The sequence below is a fragment of the Oryx dammah genome, unplaced genomic scaffold (genome assembly GCF_014754425.2).
Source record: "Oryx dammah isolate SB20612 unplaced genomic scaffold, SCBI_Odam_1.1 HiC_scaffold_23, whole genome shotgun sequence".
Taxonomy (NCBI): Eukaryota; Metazoa; Chordata; class Mammalia; order Artiodactyla; family Bovidae; genus Oryx; species Oryx dammah.
Window position 1 is genome coordinate 81,247,464 of NW_024070207.1, and position 27,575 is coordinate 81,275,038.

The window sequence follows — 27,575 nt, forward strand, 5'->3', positions numbered from 1 at the left end:
GCCTCCCTGTCTATTACCATCTCCCAGAGTTCACTCAGACTCACGTCCATCGAGTCCGTGATGCCATCCAGCCATCTCATCCTCTGTCGTCCCCTTCTCCTCCTGCCCCCAATCCCTCCCAGCATCAGAGTCTTTTCCAATGAGTCAACTCTTCACATGAGGTGGCCAAAGTACTGGAGTTTCAGCTTTAGCATCATTCCTTCCAAAGAAACCCCAGGGCTGATCTCTTTCAGAATGGACTGGTTGGATCTCCTTGCAGTCCAAGGGACTCTGAAGAGTCTTCTCCAACACCACAGTTCAAAAGCATCAATTCTTCGGCGCTCAGCCTTCTTCACAGTCCAACTCTCACATCCATACATGACTACTGGCAAAACCATAGCCTTGACGAGACGGACCTTAGTCGGCAAAGTAATGTCTCTGCTTTTGAATATGCTGTCTAGGTTGGTCATAACTTTTCTTCCAAGGAGTAAGCGTCTTTTATATAGATGATCTTATTTGTAAAACAGAAATAGAGACACAGATGTAGAGAACAAATGTATGAATACCAGGGGGAGGGTGGGAGTGGGACATCTTTATCCATGGGCTTTCCTGATGGCTCAGCCAGTAAAGAATCTGCCTGCATTGTAGGATACTGGAGTAGGATCCCTGGGTTGGGAAGATACCCTGGAGATGGGAATGGCAATCCATTCCGGTATTCTTACCTGGAGAATTCCATGGACAGGAGACTGGCAGGCTATAATCCATGGGGTCACAATGAGTTGGACATGACTGAGCAACTAACACTTTCACTTTTCTTTATCCATTTGATTGTTGATGAACATATAGGTTGCTTTCATGTCCTGGCCATTGTAAATAATGCTGCAATGAACATTGGGGTACACATATTTTTTGAATTATGGTTTTTTCTGGGCATGTGCCCAGGAGTGGAATTGCTGGGTCATATGGTAGTTCTACTTTTAGTTTTCTAACTAATCTTCATACTGTTCTCCACAGAGGCTGTAAATTTACATTCCCAGCAACAGTGTAAGAGGGTTCCCTTTACTCCATACCTTCTCTAGCATTTATTGCTTGTAGATTTTTTGATGATGGCCATTATGACTAGTGTGAAGTGATACCTCTTCTTGTAGTTTTGATTTGCATTTCTCTAATTGTCATGTTGAGCATTTTTTCATGTGTTTGCTGGCTGTATGCCTTCTTTAGAAAATATGTCTATGTAGGTCTTCCCACTTTTTGACTTGGTTCTTTTATTGATATTGAGCTTCATGAGCTGTTTGTATATTTTGGAGATTAATCCCTTGTCACTTGCTTCATTTGCAAATATTTTCTCCCATTCTGAGGGTTGTTTTTCATCTTGCTTATGGTTTCCTTTGTTGTCCAAAAGCTTTTAAGTTTAATCAGATCCCCTTTGTTTATTTTTGTTTTTATTTTCATTACTCTAGGAGATGGGTCAAAAATTATCTTGCTGCAATTTACATCGAGTGTTCTGCCTATGTTTTCCTCCAAGAGGTTTATAGTGTCTGGCCTTACATCTAGGTCTTTAATACATTTTGAGTTTAATTTTGTGTATGGTGTTAGAAAGTGTTCTAATTTCATTTTTTTACACACGGCTGACCAGTTTTCCCAGCACCACTTCTTGAAGAGACTGTCTTTTCTCCATTGTATAATCTTGTTTCCTTTGTCAAAGATTAGGTGAACATAGGTGTTTGTGTTTATCTCTGGGCTTTCCATCCTGTTCCATTGATCTAGATTTTTGTTTTTGTGCTAGTACCACACTGTCTTTTTAAAATATAATTTTATTTATTTACTTTTTGCTATGCTGGGTCTTTGTTGCCATGTGGAGTTTTCTCTAGTTGTGACAATCAGGGGCTAATCTGTAGTTGCCATGTATGGGCTTCTCATTGTGGTGGGTTCTCTTACAGAGCACATGCTCTAGGTGCACAAGCTTCAGTAGTTGCAGTGTGTGGGCTCTAGAGCACAGGCTTAATGGTTGTGGTGCATGGGATTAGTTGCTCTGTGGTGTGTGGGATCCTCCCAGACCAGGGATCATACCTGTGTCTCCTGCATTGGCGTGCATGTGTGCTAAGTCTCTTCAGTCATGTCCAACTCTTTGCGACCCCATGGACTGTAGCCTGCCAGGCTCCTCTGTCCATGGTGGGTTGCCATGCTCTCCTCCAGGGGATCATCCCAACCCAGGAATCAAACCCATGTCTCTTAGGTCTCCTGCATTGGCAGATGGATTCTTTACCACTAGAGCCACCAGGGAAGCCCCGTCTGTACTGTCTTGATTACTGTACCTTTGTAGTATAGTCTTAAATTGGGGAGCATGATTCCTCCAGCTCCATTTTTCTTTCTTAAGTTTGCTTTGGCTATTCCAGGTCTTTTGTGTTTCCACACCCTTTGTAAAATGTTTTGTTCAATTCTGTGAAAACTGCCCTTGATATTTTGATAGCACTTGCATTGAATCCATATATCACTTTGAATAATATAGCCCTTTTCACAAGATTGATTCTTCCAATCCAAGAACATGATATATGCTTCCATTTCTTTGTGTCCTCTTTGATTTGTTTCATCAGTATCTTATAATTTTCAACATATAGGTCTTTTGCCTACTTAGGTTGGTTTATTGCTAGTTATTTTATTCTTCTTGTTGCAGTAGCTAATGGGACTATCTAATTTCTCTTTCTGGTTTTTTCATTGCTTTTGTATACGAATGCAAGAGATTTCTGTGTATTAATTTTGTATCTTACAACTCTACTGAAATTTATTGATTAGCTCTACTAGTTTTCTGGTGGCATCTTTAGGATTCTCTATGTATAGTATCATGTCAACTGCAAACAGTGACAGTTTTACTTCTTTTTTTTTCCAGTTTGTATTCCTTTTATTTCTTCTCTGATTACTATAGCTAGGACTTCCAAAACTATGTCGAATATTAGTGGCAAGAGTGGACATCCTTGTATTCTTCCTGATCTTAGAGGAAATGCATTCAGGTTTTTACCATTGAGAATGATGTTTGCTGTCAGTTTGTGATATATTTATTCCCTTTTCATGTGAAAGTAGGTTTCTTCTATGCCCACTCTCTGGAGAATTTTTAATCATAAGTGGGTATTGAATTTTATCAAAAGGTTTTTCTGCTCCTATTGAGATAATTATATGGTTTTTATCTTTCAGTTTGTTACTATAGGGTATCACATTGATTGATTCATGAATATTGAAGAATCCTTGCATCCCTGGGATATACCCCACTTCATCATGGTGTATGATCCTTTTATGTGTTGTTGGATTCTGTTTGCGAGTATTTTGTTGCTGATTAGATCTAGTGAGCAAGAAGTAGCAACTACTCTAGACTTATTGATAAGACATTTATGTGCCATGGAGTAGGAAATAAATCTGACAGAAATTAAAGATTACTTTACATGAGTGAAATTTCTAGGAATCCAGTGGAGTGGGGAATGTTGAGATACCCTTCTAAGGAGAAGGATAAGATGTTGCATCTGGCTCTCCCACAACCAAAAAGAGGCACAATGCTTCTTGGGCCTCTTGGGATTTTGGAGCCAACATATTCCTCATTTGGGTGTGTTACTCTGGGCCAGTTTATGAATGACACAAAAACAGTACGAGTTTTGAGTGGTGCCCAGAATAAGAGCAGGCTCTGCAAGAAGTCCAGGCTGCTCTGCCATTTAAGCCATATCATGTAGGAAATTGAAGAGTGCTTGAATTGTCAGTGACAGATTGGGGTGCTGTTTGGAGCTTTTGGCAGGTTCCTCTGGGTGAATTACCACACAGGCTCTTAGGATTTGGGGATAAAGTCCTGCCATCACCCATAGATAACTACTCTCTTTTTTGAGAAAAGTTGTTAGCTTGCTGCAAGGCCTTAGGAGAGACTGAATGCTTAACTATAGCCACCAAGTCACTTTCATGGTGGAATGGATGCACCAAGCCAAGTTGGGTGTACACAGCAACACTCCATCCTCAAATGGAATTAGTATATATGTGATCAGTCCCAGACGCACCCTGAAGGCACAAGTAAATTATACAAAGAAGTGGCTGAAATGTCTATGGTACCCCTCCTCCTACACTGCCTTCTCTCCCCGACTGCACTTCTGGCCTCATGCAGAGTTCCCTACTATCAGTTGACAGAGGAAGAACAGTCTCAGGCTTGGTTTATAGGTGTTTCTGTACAATATGCAGATACCACCCTAAAGTGGACAGCTACAGCACTACAGCCATCCCTGAGTGGTAGTGGTGAAGGAAATTCCTCCCAGTGTGCAGAACTTTGGGCAGTGCTCTTGGTTGTTCACTTTGCTTGGAAGAAATGGCCAGACATACTGATTCATGGGCTGTGGCCACGGGCTTGGCTGGATGGATAGGCACTTAGAAGGAACATGATTGGAAAACTGATGACAAGGAAATCTGGGGAAGAGTTATGTGGATAGACCTCTCTCAGTGGGCAAAAACCATGAAAATAAGTGTATCCCATGTGAATGCTCACTAAAGCATGACCTTAACAGAGAAGGAGTTTAATATTCAAGTGGATAGTATGACCCACACTATGGACACCAGTTAGCCTCTTTCGCCAGACACCCCTGCCCAACAGGTTCATGAACAAAGTGGCCAGTGTGGGAGCAATGGGGGTTGTGCACGGACTCTGCAACATGGATGTCTATTAGTTAAAGCTAACCTGAATATGGCCACCACTCAATGACCCTTCTGCCAGCAGCAGAGACCAACACAGAGCCCCCTATATGGCAGCATGATCAGTCAGCCACCTTCATGGCAGTTGGTTACACTGGACCACCCCCATCACAGAAGGGGCAGCATTTTGTCCTTACTGGAATAGACACTTGCTCTGGATATAGGCTCACCTTCCCTACGCTTAGTTCTTCTCCTAAAACTGCTACCCATGGACTTACAGAATGCCTTTCTACCATCATCATATTCTATATAGCATTGCTTCTGATCAAGGAACTCACTTCATTACAAATGAAGTACAGCAGTGGGTCCACACCCATGAAATTCACTGGTTTTCCCACAATCTTAAAGCGGTCCCCACAATCTTAAAGCAGTTGGTCTGCTTTGGAATGGCCAGCTTTGGAGTACAGAACAACGCTTTGAGGAACAATATCTTGAAATTAGTAAATATTTTGTAGGCCTGAGCAAGCAGCTTCTCCAGGAGGCTGTATGTGCTCTCATTCAGCATCAACATATGCATTTTCTCCCATAGCTAGGATTTATAGGTCCAGGAATCAAGGGGTGGAAATGGCAGTACCTCTCTTATTACCCTTAGTGACCCATTAGCAAAAGTTTTGCTTCCTGTTCTCACATTATGCTCTGCTCACCTAGAGGTCTTAGCTCCTCCAGGAGACACAATGATTCCATTGAACTAGAAGTTAAGACTGCAATCTCCCCATTTTGGGCTCCTCATGCCTCTGAGTCAGTCAGCAAAGTTAGTTTTGGCTGGGATAATTGATCCTGACTACCAAAGGGAAATTGGACTGCTACTTTATATAACAGGGAAGGAAGAGCATGCCTGCAATACAGGAGATGCCCTAGAGTATCTCTTAGTATGGTATGTTTGGTGATTAAAGTAAATGGAAAACTATAACAACTCATTCCAGTCAGGATTAGTAATGGTCCAGACCTTTTGAGAATGAAGGTTTGGGTCACCCCACCAGGTAAAGAACCACAACCATTTTAGGTGTTTCTTGAAGGCAAAGGGAATATGGAATAGAGGAAGAAGGTATTTATGAATACCAGCCATGACCACATGACCTGTTTTAATAATGAGGAATGTAACTGTCTTATTTCTTCCTTATTTTGTTGTATGTTATGTGTATGTTTGTCTGTGTATAATACATTTTCTTCCCTCTATTAACCCCTTGTGTAACATTAAAAGTGAATAAAGTAAATAAAGTGAAGGTGTCTTCACTTTATTTCATAGTGTTTCAGTATTAATTTTGCATCATAGTATTTAAGTTACAGGATATCAAGAAGAAGGAAGAGTAAAGATCACTCAAGGACTTTACCTCCTCTTCTGGGGAAAGAGTCTATTTTTGGTATACACAGGATCCTTGTATCACGTTAGGTGGAAAGATGACCTTGTTATCTTCATTTGGAGATTAAGTATGACTTTAGGAGATGTTTATGAGTGCCAAGTTGATGGGGGGGGTAGATTTGCGAGAGTTAATTTTATATGTCAACTTGGAGGGTATTTTGGATGAGATAAACACTTAAATCAGTGAACTTTGCATGAACAGCTTGCCCTCCATGATGTGGGTGAGCCTCATCCACTTAGCTGAAGCCTAAATGGAACAAAAAAACCAACCTCCTCCAAGCAAGAAAGAATTCTCCAGCAGGTGACCTTCAGATTTCATAATGTACCATCAGCTCTTCTGGGTCTTCAGGCTGCTAGCCTTTGGACAGAAACTGCACCATTGGTTCTTTCATTTCTCAGATGCCAGCCCACAATGCAAATTTGGGACTCACTAGTCTTCAGGAGTGTGTGTAGCTGTGCATTGCAACACTCACTTTATCCCTACCATTTATCTGCAATAAAAATCCAAGTCAGTCTCCTTTCTCTGTTCTCTCAAGACATTTTCAAAACAGCTTTCGAAGCCTATCCTGCTCTCCCCATAAAGCCCTTTTCCATGAGTAATAAATTTTTGAATATCCTATTGGTGTGTTAGTGGTATCATCGGCCTCAACATCTGAACCAAATTTTGGATGGAGGTCCATCGTGCATCTTCAGAGTGGCCATGACTGTTGGTCTGTGCTTACAGAAAGAATTACTAGCTGGACATAGGAGGGGAAAGTGGAGTTGTAGGGGAATAGCTCCTCCATGGTGACCTGGCAACCTTGCATGTATCTATACAGGCTTGAACTTGCAGCTAATCTCAATCTTGGTTAAATGCTTGGTGACTTTTCAGAACATGAGGAGATGGAACGCTGTTAAGGAGCTGCTACATGACCACATACCACACACCTCATCTCCTCTGGTAGTATATTATGAGGCAGTTTCTCATCACATACCAGTTTCTGATGAGGTATTGGGCTTTTTGTCCTGTGCCCCTTAAAACAGTTACAGAACATAAAACCACTCAGCTGCAGTCTAGGTATGCCTGTTTAGTAATGGTGTATCCTAAAATTTGCATTATCATCACACAGCCCCTTTTGTTTCTTGTCTTTTAGGGGATGTGGGTTGAGGACCTGGGGAGCTGGAACCTGTGGCTCATTCATCTTTCCACTGTATATTTAAGTAATAAACTATCTAAATCTAAAAGTAGCTCACTGTATCTTTACCAGTCCAATCAGTCAGGTCATGGCCTTGGCTTGACTTATATGTGTGAATTTGTTATCATATAACCCTGATTGCTATTTATCTTTTATCCATAAAATAAAATAATTAGTATACATGTATTTAATCAACAGTTCTTCAACATAATGAATACTGAGGGTTGTTTCTTTCAATCATTTGTATCTGGGATGCCTTCAGTAAGTTATTCGGAGAAGGCACTGGCGACCCACTCCAGTACTCTTGCCTGGAAAATCCCATGGATGGAGGAGCCTGGTAGGCTGCCGTCTATAGGGTGGCACAGAGTTGGACACAACTGAAGCGACTTAGCAGCAGCAGCAGCAGTAAGTTATTAAATGCAGCTGTGTGGCCAGTTCAGCACCTGAGCAAATATCCCATAGTATTGTATTTTATGAAGCTAAGAAGTTATAAGTGCTTGTTACTGGAAGAAGTAACAGAACTGGACATGGAACAGACTGGTTCAAAATTGGGAAAAGAGTATGTCTAGGCTGTATATTGTCACCCTGCTTATTTAACTTATATGCAGAGTACATCATGCAAAATGCCAGGCTGGATGAAGCACAAGCTGGAATCAAGATTGATGGGAGAAATATCAACAAGTTCAGATATGCAGATAATACCACCCTTATGGCAGAAAGCAAAGAGGAACTGAAGAGCCTCCTGATGAAGGTGAGAAGAGGAGAGTGAAAAAGCTGGCTTAAAACTCAACATTCAAAAAACTAAGATCATGGCATCTGTTCCCATCTCTTCATGGCAAACAGATGTGGAAAAAATGGAAATAGTGGCAGATTTTATTTCCTTGGGTTCCAAAATCACTGTAGATGGTGATTGCAGCCATGAAATTAAAAGAAAATTAATTTCTTTTCTTCATGGAAGAAAAGCTATGATAAACATAGAGAGAGTATTAAAAAGCAGAGACATCACTTTGCCAACAAAGGTCCATATAGTCAAAGGGATGGTTTTTCCACTTGTCATGTGTGGATGTGAGAGCTGCACCGTAAAGAAGGCTGAATGCCAAAGAACTGATGCTTTCAAATTGTGTTGCTGGAGAAGACTTTTCAGAGTCCCTTGAACTGCAAGATCAAACCAGTCAATCCTAAAGGAAATCAACCCTGAATATTCATTGAAAGGACTGATGCTGAAGCTGAAGCTCTAATACTTTGGCCTCCTGATGTGAAGAGCTGACTCACTGGAAAAGACCCTGATGCTGGGAAAGATTGGGGGCAGGATGAGAAGGGGGTAACAGAGGATGAAATCATTGGATGGCATCACCAACTCAATGGACATGAGTTTGAGCAAACTCCAAGAGATAGTTGAGAACAGGGAAGCCTGGCATGCTGCAGTCCATGGGGTCACAAAGAGCGGGACATGACTGTCGACTCAACAACAATATGGAATTTAAAAAGATGGTACTGATGAGCCTATCTGCAGGGCAGCAATGGAGACACAGACAGAGAGAACAGACTTGGACACAGTGCGTGGGATGAATAGAGAGTAGCATGGAAACATATAAAATACCACATGTGAAATAGATAGCCTGTGAAAATTGGCTGGATGATGCAGGAAGCTCCAATCAGTTGCTCTGTTACAACCTAGAAGGGTGGGAGGTGGGACTAAGGTTTAAGAGTAAGGGGACATATGTATACCTATGACTGATTCATGCTGACATATGGCAGAAAACACAGTATTGTAAAGCAATTATCCTTCAATTAAAAGTTTAAAAAAGTGGCTAAAAGTAGAGTAAATTTAAGCTAGGAAATAACTTTCAGGAAAGGTATAAATGAAAAAGTTTATGGAATTTTGTTGCTTCTAACAGGGGAATCTTGAAAGTGAAAGCTCTGCCCAGCTGTGTGTAATAAAGGCCTCTGAGATAAACCTTTCATCTCTTCTTTTCCAAGAAACAGTTTTTTTCTGGGGGAACTGCTTGCTCTTAGGATTGGAATACAACCTAGAAGGCAGTAAGGAGTAGAAAGGGCAGCTTCATCTTCACAGCCCTTCACACTTATGAAGGTGTTTAGGGGCTTCCCAGGAGGCTCAGTGGTAAAGAACCCACCTGCCAATGCAGGCAGTGCAGGAGACCCGGGTTCGATCCCTGGGTCAGGAAGAGCCCCTGGAAGAGGGCATGGCAACCACTCCAGCATTCTTGCCTGGGGAATCCCGTGGACACAGGAGCCTGGCGGGCTACAGTGCATGGGGTTGCAAAGAGTCAGACATGACTGAGTGAATGAGCTGTTGCTGCATTTTCCCTAAAAGGTACCTCCAATGTTGTTCTCACTTTCTGCCTGCTGCTCCACAAATAAGTCAGGACAGACCTCATGAGTTCAGTACAGCTTCACTAACTCTGACCTAGGTTTTAGCTTTTACAGAATTCTAAGCACAGTTCAAAACGTAAGGAATATCTACAATCTGTGAAACACAAAATGGTTCACTGCAGTCAAGAATGTCAACTACTTTCCTGTGTCACCTACCTTCAAGTATGACTTTAACAAATGTGCAACTAACACATCTGTAGCCATTATTCTTCTATAACACTAATAAAAATATTTTGTGGATTTTTATAATTTCATAAAATTGCTCCCTTGGAGACTTCACCCCTTTGGTTTTTCACATTGACATAAACTGGACTCTCCGTGTGTGTGTTGTTACATAAAAATTTAATTTTTACTATTTTAGTGGGCCAAATTAAGAGAAAAAACTCCCAGGAATGGTCTGTAGCAATGGAAACACTAGCTATATCAGGGTATGACCCCTTTTCTTTTTGGGGGACCTATTTGGCCCGAAATGGCACACCAGAGCCAACATTTTCTAAATATAAAATTTTTCTCCCTCTTTTTTCTTAATGCCTCATATATTAGCTTTAATAAGAATTCTGATAACTTTTTATTTTGGAAAATGTCAAATATACAAAAGTAGAGAGGAACATATATTTAATATAATGAATCATCATTTAACCATCACCCAACTTTAACAATTATCTGGTCAAGGCCAATCTTGTTTCATCAATACCTCCAACACACTTAAATACAGACATTATTTTAAAGCAAATTCCAGACATCATTTCAACTGTAAATAGTTGGGAATATATCATAACAGCAATACTATTATTCCAACTAATATAAAATATCAAGTTGCCCAATTTTCAAATTATCTAGTTTGTCTCAAAATATTTTTATTTTATAGTCTAGTCAAATCAGGATCCTAAAAAGATCCATATATTACAATTGGTTGTTAAGTCCCTTAAATCTCTTTTAATCAGCAGGTTCATCCTTCATTTCTTTCATTCTGGCCATTCACTGAAGGTACTAGGTCATTTGTCCTGTGGAGTTTCCTGCAGTCTTGATTCTGCTCATATCATCTCTGTGATGTAATGTTTCTGTGTTCCCTGTATTTTCTACAGATAAGGAGTTCTGTCTAGAGGCACAATCAGATTTAGGTTCAAAATTTTGGCAAATATTTCATAGGTGGTATAGCATACTGCCATAGCAGTCACATAATATCTGGGATGACACAGACATACAAAGAAGAATTTTTACTAATATCTCACAGAAGCCTTTAAACACCTGTGTCACACTTGATATACAAAAGCCACATATCACCTAAATAGCATTTACTGTACTAACACCAGATTAGAAGGTAAATGCCTTACCACTCAGTGTCATTACAAAATATTAATTTTTAGACAAATCTTCAATGATGTCTACCATATTTCAAGTGGTTTCGTATATGCTAGATTTATAAAAAGATGAAGAAAATAAGGTCTTTGCACTCAAGGTCACATAACCTGGTGGGAAATACAGACACATAATCATAAGAGCACAAAGAAGGCCATAGATGCCAAATTAGAAGTCTGTACAGATACAGAAGTAGTGCAACAACCTGGAGAATAGTCATTGCAATCAACAGGGAGGAAGTGTCCGAAAGGATAGGACGAGCTGTGTCCTTTGGAGTGTGAACGAGCTCAACTGTCTTCATAATTCCATGCATCACTGGGTTCATATACTGGATTCTTTCAAAGTAAATCTGAACCTCTATGCCATTCACCTAAAAAAATATATCATTAATAGTTGTATTTGTTCATCAATTCTTCTAGTCAACAAGTATTTATTGAAGTGTGGTTCATCAACCACTTTGTATTAGAAAAGCCTTCAGTGAATTATCCAATGCAGTTCCATTATGAAGCCACCTAAGAGCCTGAGGAATAAGAGATTGTCCTAGTTAAAATATAAAGCCAATAAATCAACACACAAGTATTTTGTTATAGAATACACTAATAGTAGATATTTCTAATCAGATCAATGACAGATGTCTCCATATTTTAGCCACTGTTCTAAGGCTCTGGGGATATGTAAGGATTCAGGCTGGGTCCTAGTCCTCAAAGAGTCCATAGTCTAACAGGCTATTAGTCATTTAGAAAGATGATTACAATACTGGAATGATGCTGAAAATATTTCCTATTTTTCTTGGTGCTTCCACAAAAGGAACCCAGAAAAGAAAACTTTGGCCAGCTGTTAGTACTACAGGCTTTAAAGCAGCATTTTCAGCTTCCTTTTCCCAGTTAACACCTACTGATGGAGGAATTGCTCTTTCTTACAATTGGATTCCCCTTAAATGGAAATGAGAGGAGCAGCTCCAGCTTCAGAGCCCTTTTACCCTTCTGTCCCAGAAGGGCCCTCTAATGATGCTAAGACTTCAGAAGCTGTCTATTTCTGTTGCTTACACATGTGCATGCACACACATTCACCAATATTTATCTGATGTTTCTAAATACAAAAATGTTGAAATATTTACAGTTCTTTCAAAGTAAACCATACAACAGAATTCAAAATATGTATAGCCACCTCATATACCTTTCAGAGTTACTTCTTTTAACTGATCTGATCAACAAAACAAGTTCCTTAGAAAATATTATATATTGGGCATCCAGGGAAACTATATATTACATATCAATATTATCTTTATTCCAACGTGTCTTCTTAAAATGTTTTTTAAGACATTTGTCCAGTTTTGGGGGAAAAAATCCAGTCTTAAAAACACGCTGAAAACAAATTTCTACCTCATGTCTGAAAGTTTGATCAATGCACTGTTTTCTTTGAGGGGACTGAGTTGAAAAACTCATATGTACATTTTTAGTGTAATACTAATGACTCTGCATGAAGAAAATTCCAACTGTGGATCAAGCTCTTGGAGGATGGAGGTTAACTAGATGCAATTTGGTTTGTTACTTCTGTGTCAACTTTTTTAAGCTGAATTCTTTGGATTTCTCTCTTAAAATGAAAGGATTTTTAGGCTTTTTAATATTTTCTTGACTAAACTCCAAAAGCATAACAAGAACGGCTCTTTTAAATTTGAATGTTTAAAAAGTGTGTGATAACCATAAAATATTCTTTTGCAATTTAGAAGTGAAAAGTTTTACAGACTGCATAAACTGAAGATAACTGGGGAACTGAAGATAATCCTAGCAAGTGATAAAACCCAATTCAAATTTTTCTGAATTAAATATAACACATATTTGCAAGCTAACAAGGAGCTGATGAACATCAACACTGTACTTTTCACATTTGTCAAATATGTAGTTGAAAAGTCAAAACAAGATCGTGCATTATTATCTCTAAGGATGCCATGTGTAAGTTAAACTTCCAAGGTGTCTGTGGCAACCTTTTAGATGGAGGCAGTTTTATATATGAAATGGTCATTAAAAAATCCAATTTCTCTGCTGTTAGTGTATACTTTGAAAAATGTCAAGTATCATTAGTTGATTTGGACTGTTAGAAAAGGAAAGGTCAACTAGTGGGATTTAGAGAGTCTGTTAAAAATAAGACATCTTTCTGTAAAAAAAAAACGTAATTTTGAAACACATATTTGCTAATCCTACATAATTTAAAATATGAAATCATATAATTTGTCTTTTAAAAGCTATTCATTTTCTACTCACTCCTATGACATTAGTTTTGTCAATTACAACACATACTTTTATTTAGACATATTTATGTATGGTAAAGATCTTATTTTAAAAATTGGCACCAAAGTTTTAAAAGAAAACAGAATATTCAATTCTACTAGTGACTGTGTTTTTGTTAATTTGTAGAAGAAAAAAGGGTTTAAATTACAGTGATTACCACTTATATTATCTATTTGTGGAATATTTTAAGATGTTAAATAAAAATATCCCCCACTCATACTCTCTTCACAAAGTAGGCTTTTTCTTAACGTTCTTGAGAAAAGATAGAGTTCCAAGTTGCTAAATTTTCAAGTTCTTAATAGGGAGTGCATAATAGTGACCTTCCAAAAGTTAATTGACGGACACAAAATATCTATCAATAATGATTAAGAGATATGACAATTCAGGTTGCCCTAAAAATTAGGTAAGATATTTCTACCTACCAATACCCACTTCACCAAGTAGGCTTTATATCTACCTATTTACTATGGCTAGAGAAATAAAGGTAGTCCCAGAAGACAGACCTATATACTCTAGATAGGATCCCTGATTTCAAGCAAATATTGAAGATAATCTAAGTATTTTTAAATTGTTGCCAAAAAAGTTTATTATGTGACACAGAATTTTTATCCTAAAACTTTATGAGAGATTGTTCAGGCATCCTAACAGTTTGAGAAGTGTGTAATAGCTGAATATCAAGAAGGCTAACTCCCTCAATTGGATTTTAATTACAACATAATATTCCATTGTTTTGACTACTGGTATTCAGATAAGTTTAAGTGGACTATCACAAATTCAAATACGCAAACTTTCTTTCAAAGACTAGTTTATACTGAGAGAACCACAGTTGTTCTAGGGCACTGAGAAAAGAGAAATATGAGTTGGAGTTGAGCATGCTAAATCAGTCGGAATACAGTTTTCATAATATGTACAGGAGACGTACATAACAATATCACCCCAAGAGTGTGTTTACTCTATAAAATAATATTCTGCTAAGCTACATTTGGGCTAAATGGGAAATGGCTATTTCAAGCAAGAAGTAAAAAAATACCAGTTGTGAAAATGTTCTGAAACTCGAATTATCTACAAATGAATAAAGCAATTTCTGAAAAGGGGAAATTAGATCACATATCTGAATATACAATTATTGTTCAATACAGAAAGAGCACACGCTGTAAAATTTCTAATAACTTTTTGAAATTCAAAATTCGTCCTTCAAACCAATTCTCTTCACAGAAGGGCTTGCTGACAAGGGCGAATGCTGTGAATGAGAAAACAACTTAAGAAAAAAATTAATGAAAAGGCCCACAAGCAAGGTGATCAGATTTTAAAGGACCTCAATACAACTCAAACCACAAGACTGGTACCAAAAGTACACATGAAGACCCATACACACACATAAGTGTGAAATATAAAAAAAAAAAACCAAACAAACCACAGCGCCCATACACGTTCACACACACACACATTGACCTCAAAATCTGATGAGCAGTTAAGGCAACTTAAAAAAACAACCCACGTGGCTTTGGCTTTCTGAAATGTGTTATAGTGCTACCAAGAAGCGATTTTGAAAGCATCTGAAAAACGTGCAAAGTGCCTGAAAAGAGTGCCTGGCAACTGAGACAGTTTGCAAGCATGATTCAGAGGTCTGCCAAGGAAACAAAAGAAGCCTCCCTCCTCCCGGTGAGAACGCACACGGCAACAAGAGAGGCGCTCCGGGCACTATTTATTGTCAGGTAGGCGGAAAGCAGAAGTCTGTGCACGAGCGGTACATACTAGGGATCTCCCTCCGGCAGGGACGGGGCCACGGAGTTTCCATTGGTCGGGGAACCGCCCAGCTTTAGTTTTTGCAGATATTCGGCATGCACGGGCTTGTGGCACTGGAGAACCTTGATCGCATCTTCGACTTTGAACCACTCTCGCTTCCTCCCAATGCTAACCGAATCTTCCCAATCCTCCAGAATCTCAGTGACAGTCAGTACATACACGTACGTTCTGTGCTTGCGATCTTGGTTCTGCTCGAAGATGCCCAGGAGCCGGCCTAACTTCCCCTTGACTCCCGCTTCTTCAAACACCTCGCGGACGGCCGCACCGCCCGGCTCCTCCTCGGGCTCCATGCCCCCGCCCGGCACGATCCAGCGGTCCGGGTACCGACTGCTACTCACTAACAGCACCTCGTCCTCGCGCTCGCTCCGGAAGCACAGGCACGCCGCCCGCTTCCTGAACCCCTCCGGGTCGTAGGTCCGCGTCTGGTTCGGCTTGCACTTCATCTTCGAGGCCGTCCGCCGCCGCTCAGGTCCCCGCCGCCGCCGCCGGGTCGAGGGGCTCCAAGGTGCTGGGGAGAGAAAGAGCCGCGGGGAGGGGCTGAGAGTGAGAGAGAGGGGCCTCAGCCCATGAGCCCCAGGAGCTCGGGGAAGATAAGGCGGGGGCGGGGACGGGGGCGGGGGCGCGCGAGGTACGTCAGTCGGTCCGTCCCCTGCGCGGCCGGGGGTCCCGGGCACAGACGCCAGCGTGGAGGAGGCACCGCCCCCGCCCCATCCCCGCCTCCGCCCCGAGCCCGCCACTCTGCGAAGAGCCCACTCGCGTCTCTGGTGCGCGTCTCCGTCCGTCCCTCCTTCCCTCCTCAGCCGCCCAGACTGAGGCTGAGCAAGGTGATGCGCATTCGCGCGCGCGTCCGCGTCCCCAGGCACGTGCGCGTTCCCGTCGGAGGGCGGGGGTCTCGCGGCTCCCGCAGCGCCCGGCTCGTCTGGCGCACAGCGCAGGCGCCTGGCACTTCTCCGGCTGGGACTGGCCGTCCCCCAGGGTGAAATGCACCGCATTGTGACCTAGGCCAGCTTGTTTCCACGTGTGCCTTTGACCCAGACGTGGCTGTGGCGCGGCCTGACGTTTCTCTTCACCCTCTCCAGCAGGTCGCAGAAAACACACAGGTAATCATTTTACACACAGCACCACAAGACGGATGGTCAAGTGCATAAGGTCGTAGTCATCTTGCACAATGAAGAGTACCGGCTTACTTATAGGAAGGCCTCGGTTTTGTCAAGATGATCCTAGGTATTGGGCGAAAGATACCGAATCGTTGCTGAGTCATTTCGTGCAGTTTTGTTTTTTCAACAGGTTCTTCACTTGGCCAGGCACCTTGGCACAGTCCATGACTGAACAGATTTCTTGAACCTACCCCTGTTGACATCTTACCTAACCTCTGGTCTCTGGTTTCGTCATCAGTAAACTCCTCACCTACTTGGTTCAGACCTTTGCACTTTAGGTCATATTCACCCAACAGCTGGAGAGCCACCCAAAGCAGGAATCTCTCCCCTTCACACACTCCACAGGTCTCTCTCTTTCTCACTGGGAAGCACTGGTTGAGGTTTTGGGAAACATGCCTCTGGCAGTCCCTTCACATTTTACATTTTGAGTTTCAGAAGCCTCCTGGCCTGGGACTCCAGCAAGGCCACTTGGTGATCTCTCACTTCTGTCTGCTGCTGTTGCTGCTAAGTGGCTTCAGTCGTGTCTGACTCTGCGCGACCCCATAGACAGCAGCCAACCAGGCTCCTTCGTCCCTGGGATTCTCCAGGCAAGAATACTGGAGTGGGTTGCCATTTCCTTCTCCAATGCATGCATGCATGCTAAGTCGCTGAAGTCTTGTCCGACTCTGTGCGACCCCGTGGACAGCAGCCCACCAGGCCCCTCTGTCCACGGGATTCTCTAGGCAAGAATACTGGAGTGGGTCTAGCCATCCTATACCCTTGGCCAAGAAGTGGCCTTCCCATGACCCCAGATCTAACAACCTAAAGCTTTCCCCCTGCATTTTATTTCTTCTGATTGTTTCCCTGCTCTCACAGTAACCTTATGGAGAAGACCTCTGATGTCCCCCACATTTTGCCTTATTGCAACTTAGGCATCTTTGTCTCTTTTACCTGCAGACGCTCTGCTGGCATCAGGCAAGCCGGATCATGACAACTCACCTTTCCCAGGAAATAATCCATTCCTCAAGGGGAAATTGAATCGGAAAGGTATGTGGAAAATGGTTATGAAACATACAGTCTGGTTTTTAAATAACAAGTTTGTTCAGCTTCCCAGGGTCTGTTCCACTCCGTGTATACCCAAATAGCCCATAAAGATGATTCTGTTCCTGGTGGCAAGACTATCCTCAATATCTTGAGCACAATATGACAAAAGTATGTGGCCATGATAGAACAAAACTATAGGAAGAAAAAGATAAGAGATATACAGAGTATCACCTGAACCAATAGCCATACTACCTCTAATGACCATATTTCAATGATGTATGGATGATCAAAGAACATTTGGCGGAATGCAACATGCCATGACCAAAAACAAATTAGGAGGACTTCCCTGGAGATCCAGTGATTAGGACTCTGCACTTAAAAGCAGGAGGCACGAGTTGGATCCCTGCTCAGGAAAGTTTCCTTTGCTGCATGGTAGGACTTCCACCCTACCCCCCACCAAAAAAAAAAAATATATATATATATATTTCAGCAAGATGTATTCTTCAGTGTGTTCATACTCACAATTAAAAAATCAAAGCCAAAATCCATCATAATCAGAATCTAGGCAAATATATCAATTATCACCGATGTTATTACATATCATTTAAAATTTTCCTTCCCATGTAATGAGATCATAAAGAGAAAAATGCCTGCCATTTTGGTAAAGAAGAAAATATTCTCTTTTTTGCAGACAGGAGGAATATATTCTTGGGAAACACCTGAGAAATGATGTAAAAATAAACTTCTTTAAGTGGGAGAAATAAATCAATATTAAAATTTAAAATCCCAAGAGCTTTCATGTATGCCAGCAATAATCCTGTAGAAAATAGAATGGGTAAATGATCACATCACAGTAGTAGTATCAACCACTACAAAGTAAATGAAACACCAAGGAATCCTAAAAATATGGTTAGGACATTGTAAAATGATAAAACTCATACTCAGCTTTAAAAGATATTTGAGTAAATCAAGAGGCACTTTAGCAAAGTTGGGAGATTGGCTGGTGTCTGCAGGGATTATTATTATTCATTTCTTGCTTAGTACTTTCTTGTTTTCAGTCACTTAGTCGTGTCGTGACTCTCTGGGACCCCATGGACTGCAGTATACCAGGCTTCCCTGTCCTTCACTATCTGCTTAGGACTTGAAAGTGTTAGTCCCTGAGTCATGTCCTGCCAACTCCTCTGTCCATGGGATTCTCCAGGCAAGAATACTGGAATGGGTTGCCATTTCCTTCTGTCTGCAGGGAGGTGTGGACCAAACAGGCTGCAGCTACATCACAGGTCTGCTTCACAATTGCCAGGTACTATCTCCTTGTCTTACCAGAGATGCCGTTTTATAGTCTATTCCACCATTTCCACATTAGATTACACCCATGTAATATGTCTGTGGTTCCAAATAGGAAAAGGAGTACGTCAAGGCTGTATATTGTCACCCTGTTTATTTAAATTATATGCAGAGTATATCATGAGAAATGCTGGGCTGGATGAAGCACAAGCTGGAATCACGATTGCCAGGAGAAATATCAATAACCTCAGATATGCAGATGACACCACCCTTATGGCAGAAATTGAGAGGAGCTATAAAGCCTCTTGATGAAAGTGAAAGAGGAGAGTGAAAAAGTTGGCTTAAAGCTCAACATTCAGAAAACGAAGATCATGGCATCCGGTCCCATCACTTCATGGGAAATAGTTGGGCAAACAGTGGAAACAGTGTCAGACTTTATTTTTGTGTGCTCCATAATCTCTGCAGATAGTGAGTACAGCCATGAAATTAAAAGACGCTTTACTCCTTGGAAGAAAAGTTATGACCAACCTAGATAGCATATTCAAAAGCAGAGACATTACTTTGCCGACTAAGGTCCGTCTAGTCAAGGCTATGGTTTTTCCTGTGGTCATGTATGGATGTGAGAGTTGGACTGTGAAGAAGGCTGAGCGCCGAAGAATTGATGCTTTTGAACTGTGGTGTTGGAGAAGACTCTTGAGAGTCCCTTGGACTGCAAGGAGATCCAACCAGTCGATTCTGAAGATCAGCCCTGGGATTTCTTTGGAAGGAATGATGCTAAAGCTGAAACTCCAGTACTTTGGCCACCTCATGTGAAGAGTTGACTCATTGGAAAAGACTCTGATGCTGGGAGGGATTGGGGGCAGGAGGTGAAGGGGGCGACCCAGGATGAGATGGCTGGATGGCATCACGGGCTTGATGGACGTGAGTCTGAGTGAACTCCGGGAGATGGTGATGGACAGGGAGGCCTGGTGTGCTGCGATTCATGGGGTTGCAAAGAGTCAGACACGACTGAGCGACTGAACTGAACTGAATATGTCTGTGCTGGGGGTAGGGCATAGTTTTTGGAAGGTAGAGGAGAGGCAACACACTATAATATGGAAGGAGGTAGAGAGTGAATTCCTACTGGCAAAGTCATAGCATATTTCTGGATAATGAGATCCACAAGTTGCAGGTTTAGTACAATGCCAAGGATATTTACAGATTAGTTTTTTCCCCTGATTTTCATAAAATAATTGTATTTTCCACCTGTTAAAACAATAGGGCAAGACAGTTTTGACTTTTTCTAAACCAGAATAGAAATCTTTTTTGAAAGACTAGCACTCCACTGTGTGGTTTCTCTATAGTTCAGTGCTACTGCACTGATGAGCAGGGTTGTTTTTGAGCCACTGTAGTAGTAGACTGTTACAGCGACAGCTGTGATACGTGCATGCCTCCCACATTGTCATAGCCTTGGCGATGGAGCTTGCTTTGTCTGATGGGACAACAGCATGTGTGAAGCAAGCAGAGAGTTGAAAAGTGCTTGTGCACTGGGGTTTGCCCTCAGTTGCTGTTCTTGAAACAAGATGATAGCAATGTGAAGAAGCCTGGGCTAGGTGAATGATGTGAGATCCATGGTCCATGCATCGCTTTCACCCTAGCTGCCAGAGAATCATTTACCAGAAGTGTGGGTGAGACCATCCTATACCATCCAGCCCCCGGCAGAGCCAGTTAGCTAACAGAGCACTGACCGCGAATACATTAAGTCTTCTGAGAACTGCAGGATTGCTCAGCTGAACCCAGCTGAACTCATTGAGCTGCAGAATTGTGAGCAAAAGAATCAGTTGTGTAAATTGTGGGGTGCATCAAGAGCTAGCTGACACAACCATTAACTGCCATCCATCAAATTCCAACCAAAACTAAAGAGAGAAGGTATATTTCCTAGTAGAATTTCACCTCTTTTGAAGAGATTGACATTGAACTGAGTCAGACCTTGACTCTGACTCCAAAGGTAATCTTCCCTTCACTATGACAGATTGCACGTGTGCTGAGATTGCTGAGATGCACACACAGTACATGTTGTCCCTTATGGTACAGATGTTCTCCTCTCTCATTTTCTTTTTCTACCTGGGTGATCCAGGCACCCAGGAAACCATAGCTTCTATGTAATGTTTTAAAACTGAGAAGATCTTCCCTGAGAGCAACAGGTCAGCGATACATATTTGTGCACTTTTTCTGAGTTAGGAAGGAGCAGGCAGATTGGAAAGTGAGAGCAAGATTAGAAAAATGATCCTGCACAGTTGGGCACCTTTCTTGGTGAGATGGGCATGGAGGCTAGAATTGTCTCTTTTGTGATTAAATTGAAGTGGAATGCAATTCTAAGAGGGAGGAGTTCTCCAGAACAGATGTCAGCTCAGATGGAGACAATTTCAGACCTTCTCAGAGCTTTATGGTATTTATAGCCGATTCGAGCTTTCAGGAGAGTTACCACCCATACCTGCGAGAATTTCTGGATGTATTAAAGGGAAGCAGAGTCAGGGAATGTGATTTTAGTAGTAGTCAATGAGTGGGGGAAAGTTGGTGTTTTGTTAACCAAATGCCCTAGAATTTAAATCTCGCTCTCTCACTAGCTGTATAGTCTTCAGTTCAGTTCAGTTCAGTCGCTCAGTCGTGTCCGACTCTTTGCAACCCCATGAATAGCAGCACGCCAGGCCTCCCTGTCCATTACCAACTCCCAGAGTTCACTCAGACTCGCGTCCATCGAGTCAGTAATGCCATCCAGCCATCTCATCCTCGATCGTCCCCTTCTTCTCAGCCCCCAATCCCTCCCAGCATCAAAGCCTTTTCCAATGAGTCAACTCTTCGCATGAGGTGGCCAAAGTACTGGAGTTTCAGCTTTAGCATCATTCCTTCCAAAGAAATCCCAGGGTTGATCTTCTTCAGAATGGACTGGTTGGATCTTCTTGCAGTCCAAGGGACTCTCAAGAGTCTTCTCCAACACCACAGTTCAAAAGCATCAATTCTTCGGCGCTCAGCCTTCTTCACAGTCCAACTCTCACATCCATACATGACCACAGGAAAAACCATACCCTTGCCTAGACCTTAGTTGGCAAAGTAATGTCTCTGCTTTTGAATATACTATCTAGGTTGGCCATAACTTTTCTTCCAAGGAGTAAGCGTCTTTTAATTTCATGGCTGTAATCACCATCTGCAGTGATTTTGGAGCCCCCCAAAATACAGTCTGACACTGTTTCCAGTGTTTCTCCATCTATTTCCCATGGAGTGATGGGACCGGATGCCATGATCTTTGTTTTCTGAATGTTGAGCTTTAAGCCAACTTTTTCACTCTCCTGTTTCACTTTGATCAAGAGGCTTTTTAGTTCCTCTTCACTTTCTGCCATAAGGGTGGTGTCATCTGGATATCTGAGGTTATTGATATTTCTCCTGGCAATCTTGATTCCAGCTTGTGTTTCTTCCATCAGTGAATATCTTGGACCTTGATAGTTCTCATCTTAAAATGGGGATAATGAAAGTACCTACCTCATTAATTTCTCCCTCCCGCAAAGGCTTTCCTGACCATTACTCACTCATCTCTTATACTGCGATTAAATTACCCTCCTCTTTTTGCCAGGCTCCCTTGACTTGAATTCTGTCATGGTTTTATTTAGGGAGCGCTGTGATGATCTGTCTGCATGTTTGAAAAAAATGTAAAGGCTAGGGGCCAGCCAAATAAATACCTGTTCTCAGAGTCAGCAACCTGAACTTGGCATCCAGCAGGGATTCAAGATATATTGATTGAATGAAAGAGTGTGACAAAGGCTATTTGGATCATGAAGGATGGTTCTTATTACACCTAAGAATTGTTTATTCCAAATATAAAATGAGAGATGAGTGAACACAGGCAACTGCATATGTGGCTTTTCATGTGGGGAGGCTTCATCGTGTTCCTTGCATTATCTCTTTTTCCCTCAAGTGCAGAGAGGGGCTATAGGAGGGCATTCAGTAGAAACTTCTCAAACACCAAGTGATCAGAAGAAAACAATGCCTTCCCAGTCTTTCTCTTTGATTAATCAATGAACCATGGGGATAAAAGCAAGACTTCTAGGTTTGTGATTATGTGAGGAACAGCACTCGTGTGAACAATCAAGGGTGTGAGCACAAAGGTCAATGGAGATCAAGTCCAGGTGAATGTTTCCACTCTCTCAAAGAGGCCGTGAGCACTTCTTGATTCCTCCTGCTTCTTTGGTCACTCCCTCTGGTTCCCTGACTGCAGTGTCCCCCTTTTTCACCGATACTGTCCTCTCTACTGACCTAAATTCAGCACCCAAACCCTTGCTAGTGCTGATCAAATGCTAATCACTAAGAGAGGCGTTTGAGGTCCTATAGGATCTGACCCTGTCTCCTCTCTGACTGTACCCCCAGCAGCCTCCCTTCAGTCACTCAGCTCCAGGTCAGCTGGGCTCTGCACTTTGTGGGTCATGTCAGCTAGGCTCCCTCCTCAGGGCCTTTGTCCCAGCTCTTCCCTTTGCCTGCATGCTCCTCACCCACATCTGCCTGGCTGACCCCCTCACTTCCATGGAGGCCTTGCTCAGTTTTCACTTGCTTTCTCTGTGAGGGCTACCCAGGCCACTGGACAGTATATTGGCAGGTGCACCCACCTTTCCCACCGTCCACCTTTATCTTGCCCTACGTTGTCCTTTCGTTACAATACTTATCACCTAACAGACTCTGTTATTTACTTCTTTGTTATGTTTGTACTTATCTCTGTCCTCCCCCATAGTTCCCAGGTGCAAAGTCTTTGATCTTAGAGATCTTTCTCTCTTGCTCACTGGTCAATCTCCACCAGCCCAGAACATTACTGAGAACACGCTGTAGTCACGCAGATGATATCAGTTTATGTACTGAATGTATCTGCCTCCCTTGGTACATTGTGATACCCTTGAGGGCAAGGGCCATTGTTTGTCTTTGTCAAACCATGGAACTTTGTCAGTCCACGGTCCAGCAAACTTTCTGATACAGCTGGAGAGACACTACTGAATATTCACTGAGTTAATGAATTAATTTGTGAAAGTGGCACTAATAGAGAAAAGATTCTGTCTCCAAACTACTGTTCTCTCAGTAGGCACCATCTGTGTGAGAACCATGGACCTATCAGTGCCATGCAAAGTCTGCTAGTCAGTGTGGCCAGATGTCTGACTCATTTTCTGTGGAAGTTCATAGGCTAGCACTCGGCTTACTACCCAGCCTGACTTAGGGTGGCATTTCTGGAACTCAGGCCCTTGTCATCTAAATAGACTTTGCTTTAGCTGTGCAGAACATGCAGTACTTTACGTATTTTCTTTCAATAAAATTGTATCTTTGAGAATAAAAGGTAATCATATAATCAAACATGGTGAGTGCAAAAGAAGGTAATGAACTAGTTGAACGAAAGTTGAGACTACTGTGGAGTCATAGTACACACAAAGATCAGCACCAAGCTAGGCTCTTCATGGATCTTCTATAGTTGAATCGTAATAAAAACCCTCAAGAGGTAATATTGTCATTCCCATTTCACAAGGGAGAATATTGAGACCATGGACATTCTTTGAGTTGCCTGTGATCTGGCAGTAGATCGCCCAGTGGGAGCCCAATTCAGTGCTCATTGGTGATAACACCTCAGAGCGAGTTCAGCATAGACAGTTGCTGCTGTTGTTTAGTCACTAAGTCGTGTCTGAATCTTCTGCGACCAAATGGGCTATAGCCCACTAGAATCCTTGTCCATGGGATTTCTCAAGCAAGAATACTGGAGTGGGTTGCCATTTCCTTCTCCAGGTGATCTTCCGGGCCCTGGGATTGAACCCGCATCTCCTGCATTAGCAAGTGGGTTCTTTACCACTGAGCCACCAGGGAAGCCCACAGCGTAGGCAGACCCGCCTCCCCCACACTTAATCTGCTCCCGGCAGTCCTGTTTGGTTCCCTTCCTTTTTTCACTGATGCACTCTCCAAAGCTTTCATCCCGGCTCATATCACTTGCAGAAGTGCTTCATCCCAGAGATTTCGCCCCAGCTCCTTTGATCAAATGTTGGTATATTCAACACTGACCCCTGCTGTGGCAGATGGAAAGTGACTGTTTTGAGTCCTTGCAAAGGAACAAAGTAAGTGTTATTTATACTTCTTCATGACTTTTGATGATTGTGTATGCTGGGGAGGGTCCTCTGCTGCAGAGCTAGTTTCCTTGGGTGAGAATCGTGTTCTTGGCAGGATGCCCTTTCCTTCCACAAAGACTTCAAACTGGCCCAGGAGGGAAGGTCAGGATCTTACTGATCAGTGCTGCTGTGTACCCACAGGCCCAAGCACTGCACCACGAGACCGGTTCCTTCAGAAGCAACACAGATCTCTCAGGGTTACCAAGCTGTTCTGCACATTTCACAGGCTCCTTTGATAAAGACAAGTGAGATTTGGAATCAAAATTGGGATCAGGAAAAAGGCCATAGTCTTCCAGGACCTCGGTAAAATCTGCCTGTTCTGGGATGATGCACATTAGTGAGCAGCATGGTAGAGGGGCTCTGGCCGTGGGTTCTGAGGCAGGCATCATTCTCTGGAATTAGAGATTAGTGGACAATGGCTTCCCCTTTACTTTTTTCCCCATCTTCTTCTCGGGTATTTATTTCAGGGCACATTTGAAAATCAGTGGGTTTATTAGCAGTTTTCATAAAATAGAAGATCTCCTAGCAGAGGACACCAATTAGACTCTTAGTTTCTAAACTTCATTTTAACATTGATCAGATTGCTTTTAGTACCAGCGTACACCTCACAGGAAAGCTCCTTGACTTGTTGCTTTGGATAAATCTTCTGATGTGTATAATTCCCAGAGTTCTTATAAAGGAATCCTAGTTCTCTTGTCGCTGTTTCCTAACTACGTATCAGAAGAGATGATAGAATCTCTTTGGGGGCTACTTTGGGTCAGCTATTTTCATAACTCACTGACAATTTTCATAAAATCCCTGCAGCATAAGTACTATTATTCCAGTGTCACAAATGAGGGAATTAAGGCCCGGGAGGATAGATGCCTTGCTCACCACAGAGTGAGGAAGTGGCAGAGCTGGGATTTAGAACTGCTGTCACAATCCATTGTCTGCATATCTCCACAATTTAAAAAAGTATTTGAAGAACATTCTTGTGTTTTTGAGGGTCACCAATGTAAATTGAAAAATTCTATACTGTTTCTCTATCTCATCATTCTGTTTATTTTTAGAGTCTTTCTCATGACAAATAGTACTTTCCTTTACAGACAGTATTAAGCTTATAACATTATACTTGGGGGTGGCAGACGTGGAAAGGCATATACATGACTCAGTTCTGGAAAGTGTTGCATTTTGCCATACTGTGGGCTAAAAACTGTGGCATATACTGTGTAGAGGCACATGGAGGTGAGAGCTAGTTCATGTCCTCCAAAACCTCCTGAGCTTCTAGAAGAGTTTGCATGGCACCTGATACTCATAACCCACAGCTATGCTACCTGTGTAGAAAGCCTCTACTCTACTACCCCCAGGTTGCGAATGGATGTTTTTGGGGTTAAAGTTTCAGTATAGAAGAGTTGCATTCAACAAACCTTCAGCGACGCCTAAGATGTTTCCTGCAGTGTATGTCCTACATGATAAGCAAAGAGGAAAGCAACCATGGTGCCAGCCCTTAGGACCTCACAGGAAAACAAACCAAAAAAGAAGTGTACTTTCTGAATTAGAAGTATCCATGGAGTACATGTACAGTGCAAGATGGGAAAAGAGGAAGAGGAGACAAAGATTCGGGCTGAGAATGAAGAGAGGCAGTAGGGTCAGAAGTCAGATCATATTATGACTGTGAACACTAAGGCCTGTATTGGAAAATTCCACTGTTTGCAGGGGGATGCAATTCCTTAATCCTGAATATTTGTGATTTTCAACAGAATGATTAAATAATCACATTACCAGCCTTATCAGTTCAGGTCAGTTGCTAAATTGTGTCCGACTCTTTGTGACTCGGTGGACTGCAGCACCCCAGGCTTCCCTGTCCATCACCAACTGCCAGAGGTTGCTCAAAGTCATGTGCCTCGAGTTGGTGATGCCATCCAACCATCTCATCCGCTGTCGTCTCTTTCTATTATATTCTTATACAAGCCTTATATTCACTAATTAATCTCTGCAGTTACATTTTTTTCTTTTCTAAATTTTATTTTATTATTTATTTATTTACTTTACAATATTGTATTGGTTTTTTTGATGATTTTTGTGTTTCTGTCATTTTTTTATTTGCAAGGCCTTGGATTTCCAAAGGCTCCCATTGTGAGGACATTTCAGGAACTGAGAGATGTTAGAAAGGCCAACGATGATGAATCCAGGAAGTCGCCAGTACACTAGTAAGAGGCTCCTGAGTACAGGGAGCTGCTGTAAAAGTCAGGAGATGCGTGTGTTCCATGCGCTATGTTAGGCTCTGGGATTAGAGCAATCAGGCAAGCTGATCCAGGTCTCTTAGTACAGAATCATGCAGTCATATCTTAAACCCAGTGGTCTGGAAAGATTTGTCATGATTGTTGATGGAGGAGGTGTCTTACCTGCACACACTCACACAGACATACTCACACACAGTTAATAAATTAGAATTCTGAAAGCCAGCTAAGATCACAGTTTTGGAGCCAGTCTGTCTGCCTCCAAAGCCTCAAAGAATGTCTATGACATCAAACCCTTTTTAATAATAATGTATTTCAATTTAATTGAGAACCTCTACCTGCAGTTCCCCTGACTGTGCTTGCCTGTCGTTGCCCTTAAGAGGAACTGGGAACTGAATGTTCTGCCTTATCCAAAGGGCAGGGACTGAGTGGGCAGCTCCTGCGCCCAAGCCCTTCATGTTGAGTATGGCCCCATCTGACAGCCATGTGACCTCATGTTGCTGTCCCACTGCAGGCTGCCTGTTTTTGCCTCTATTTTGCAATTAGTCTTCACTACAATTAGAGTTAGAATTCTCTGCACTGTGACTTTGATGATGCTTATTTTAATTGGCACTTTTGAAGTATGTGTGATTATCACTGGGCTAGAAATTATTCCTT

The 27,575-nt window shown here is 42.1% G+C and overlaps 1 protein-coding gene and 1 long non-coding RNA gene across 2 annotated transcripts in view; one reads left to right on the plus strand and one right to left on the minus strand.

Annotated features, from left to right (window-relative positions):
- Positions 1-10,219: 10,219 nt before the first annotated feature.
- LOC120882146 (diphosphoinositol polyphosphate phosphohydrolase 3-beta) lies at positions 10,220-15,611 on the minus strand. The gene has a single exon (XM_040265989.1). It carries the CDS (start codon positions 15,515-15,517, stop codon positions 15,023-15,025), a length of 495 nt encoding a protein of 164 aa, XP_040121923.1. The 5' UTR covers positions 15,518-15,611; the 3' UTR covers positions 10,220-15,022.
- Positions 15,612-17,172: 1,561 nt separating this feature from the next.
- Positions 17,173-27,575, plus strand: part of LOC120882147 — a 48,796-nt gene continuing 38,393 nt past the window's right edge. Inside the window, exon 1 of the long non-coding RNA XR_005725425.1 lies at positions 17,173-17,257. This is a non-coding gene — a long non-coding RNA (uncharacterized LOC120882147). The remainder of the gene's footprint in view (positions 17,258-27,575) is intronic.

Excerpts from the sequence above, each read along its gene's own strand:
- LOC120882146 (XM_040265989.1), bottom strand. The coding sequence starts at position 15,517 with ATGAAGTGCAAGCCGAACCAGACGCGGACCTACGACCCGGAGGGGTTC.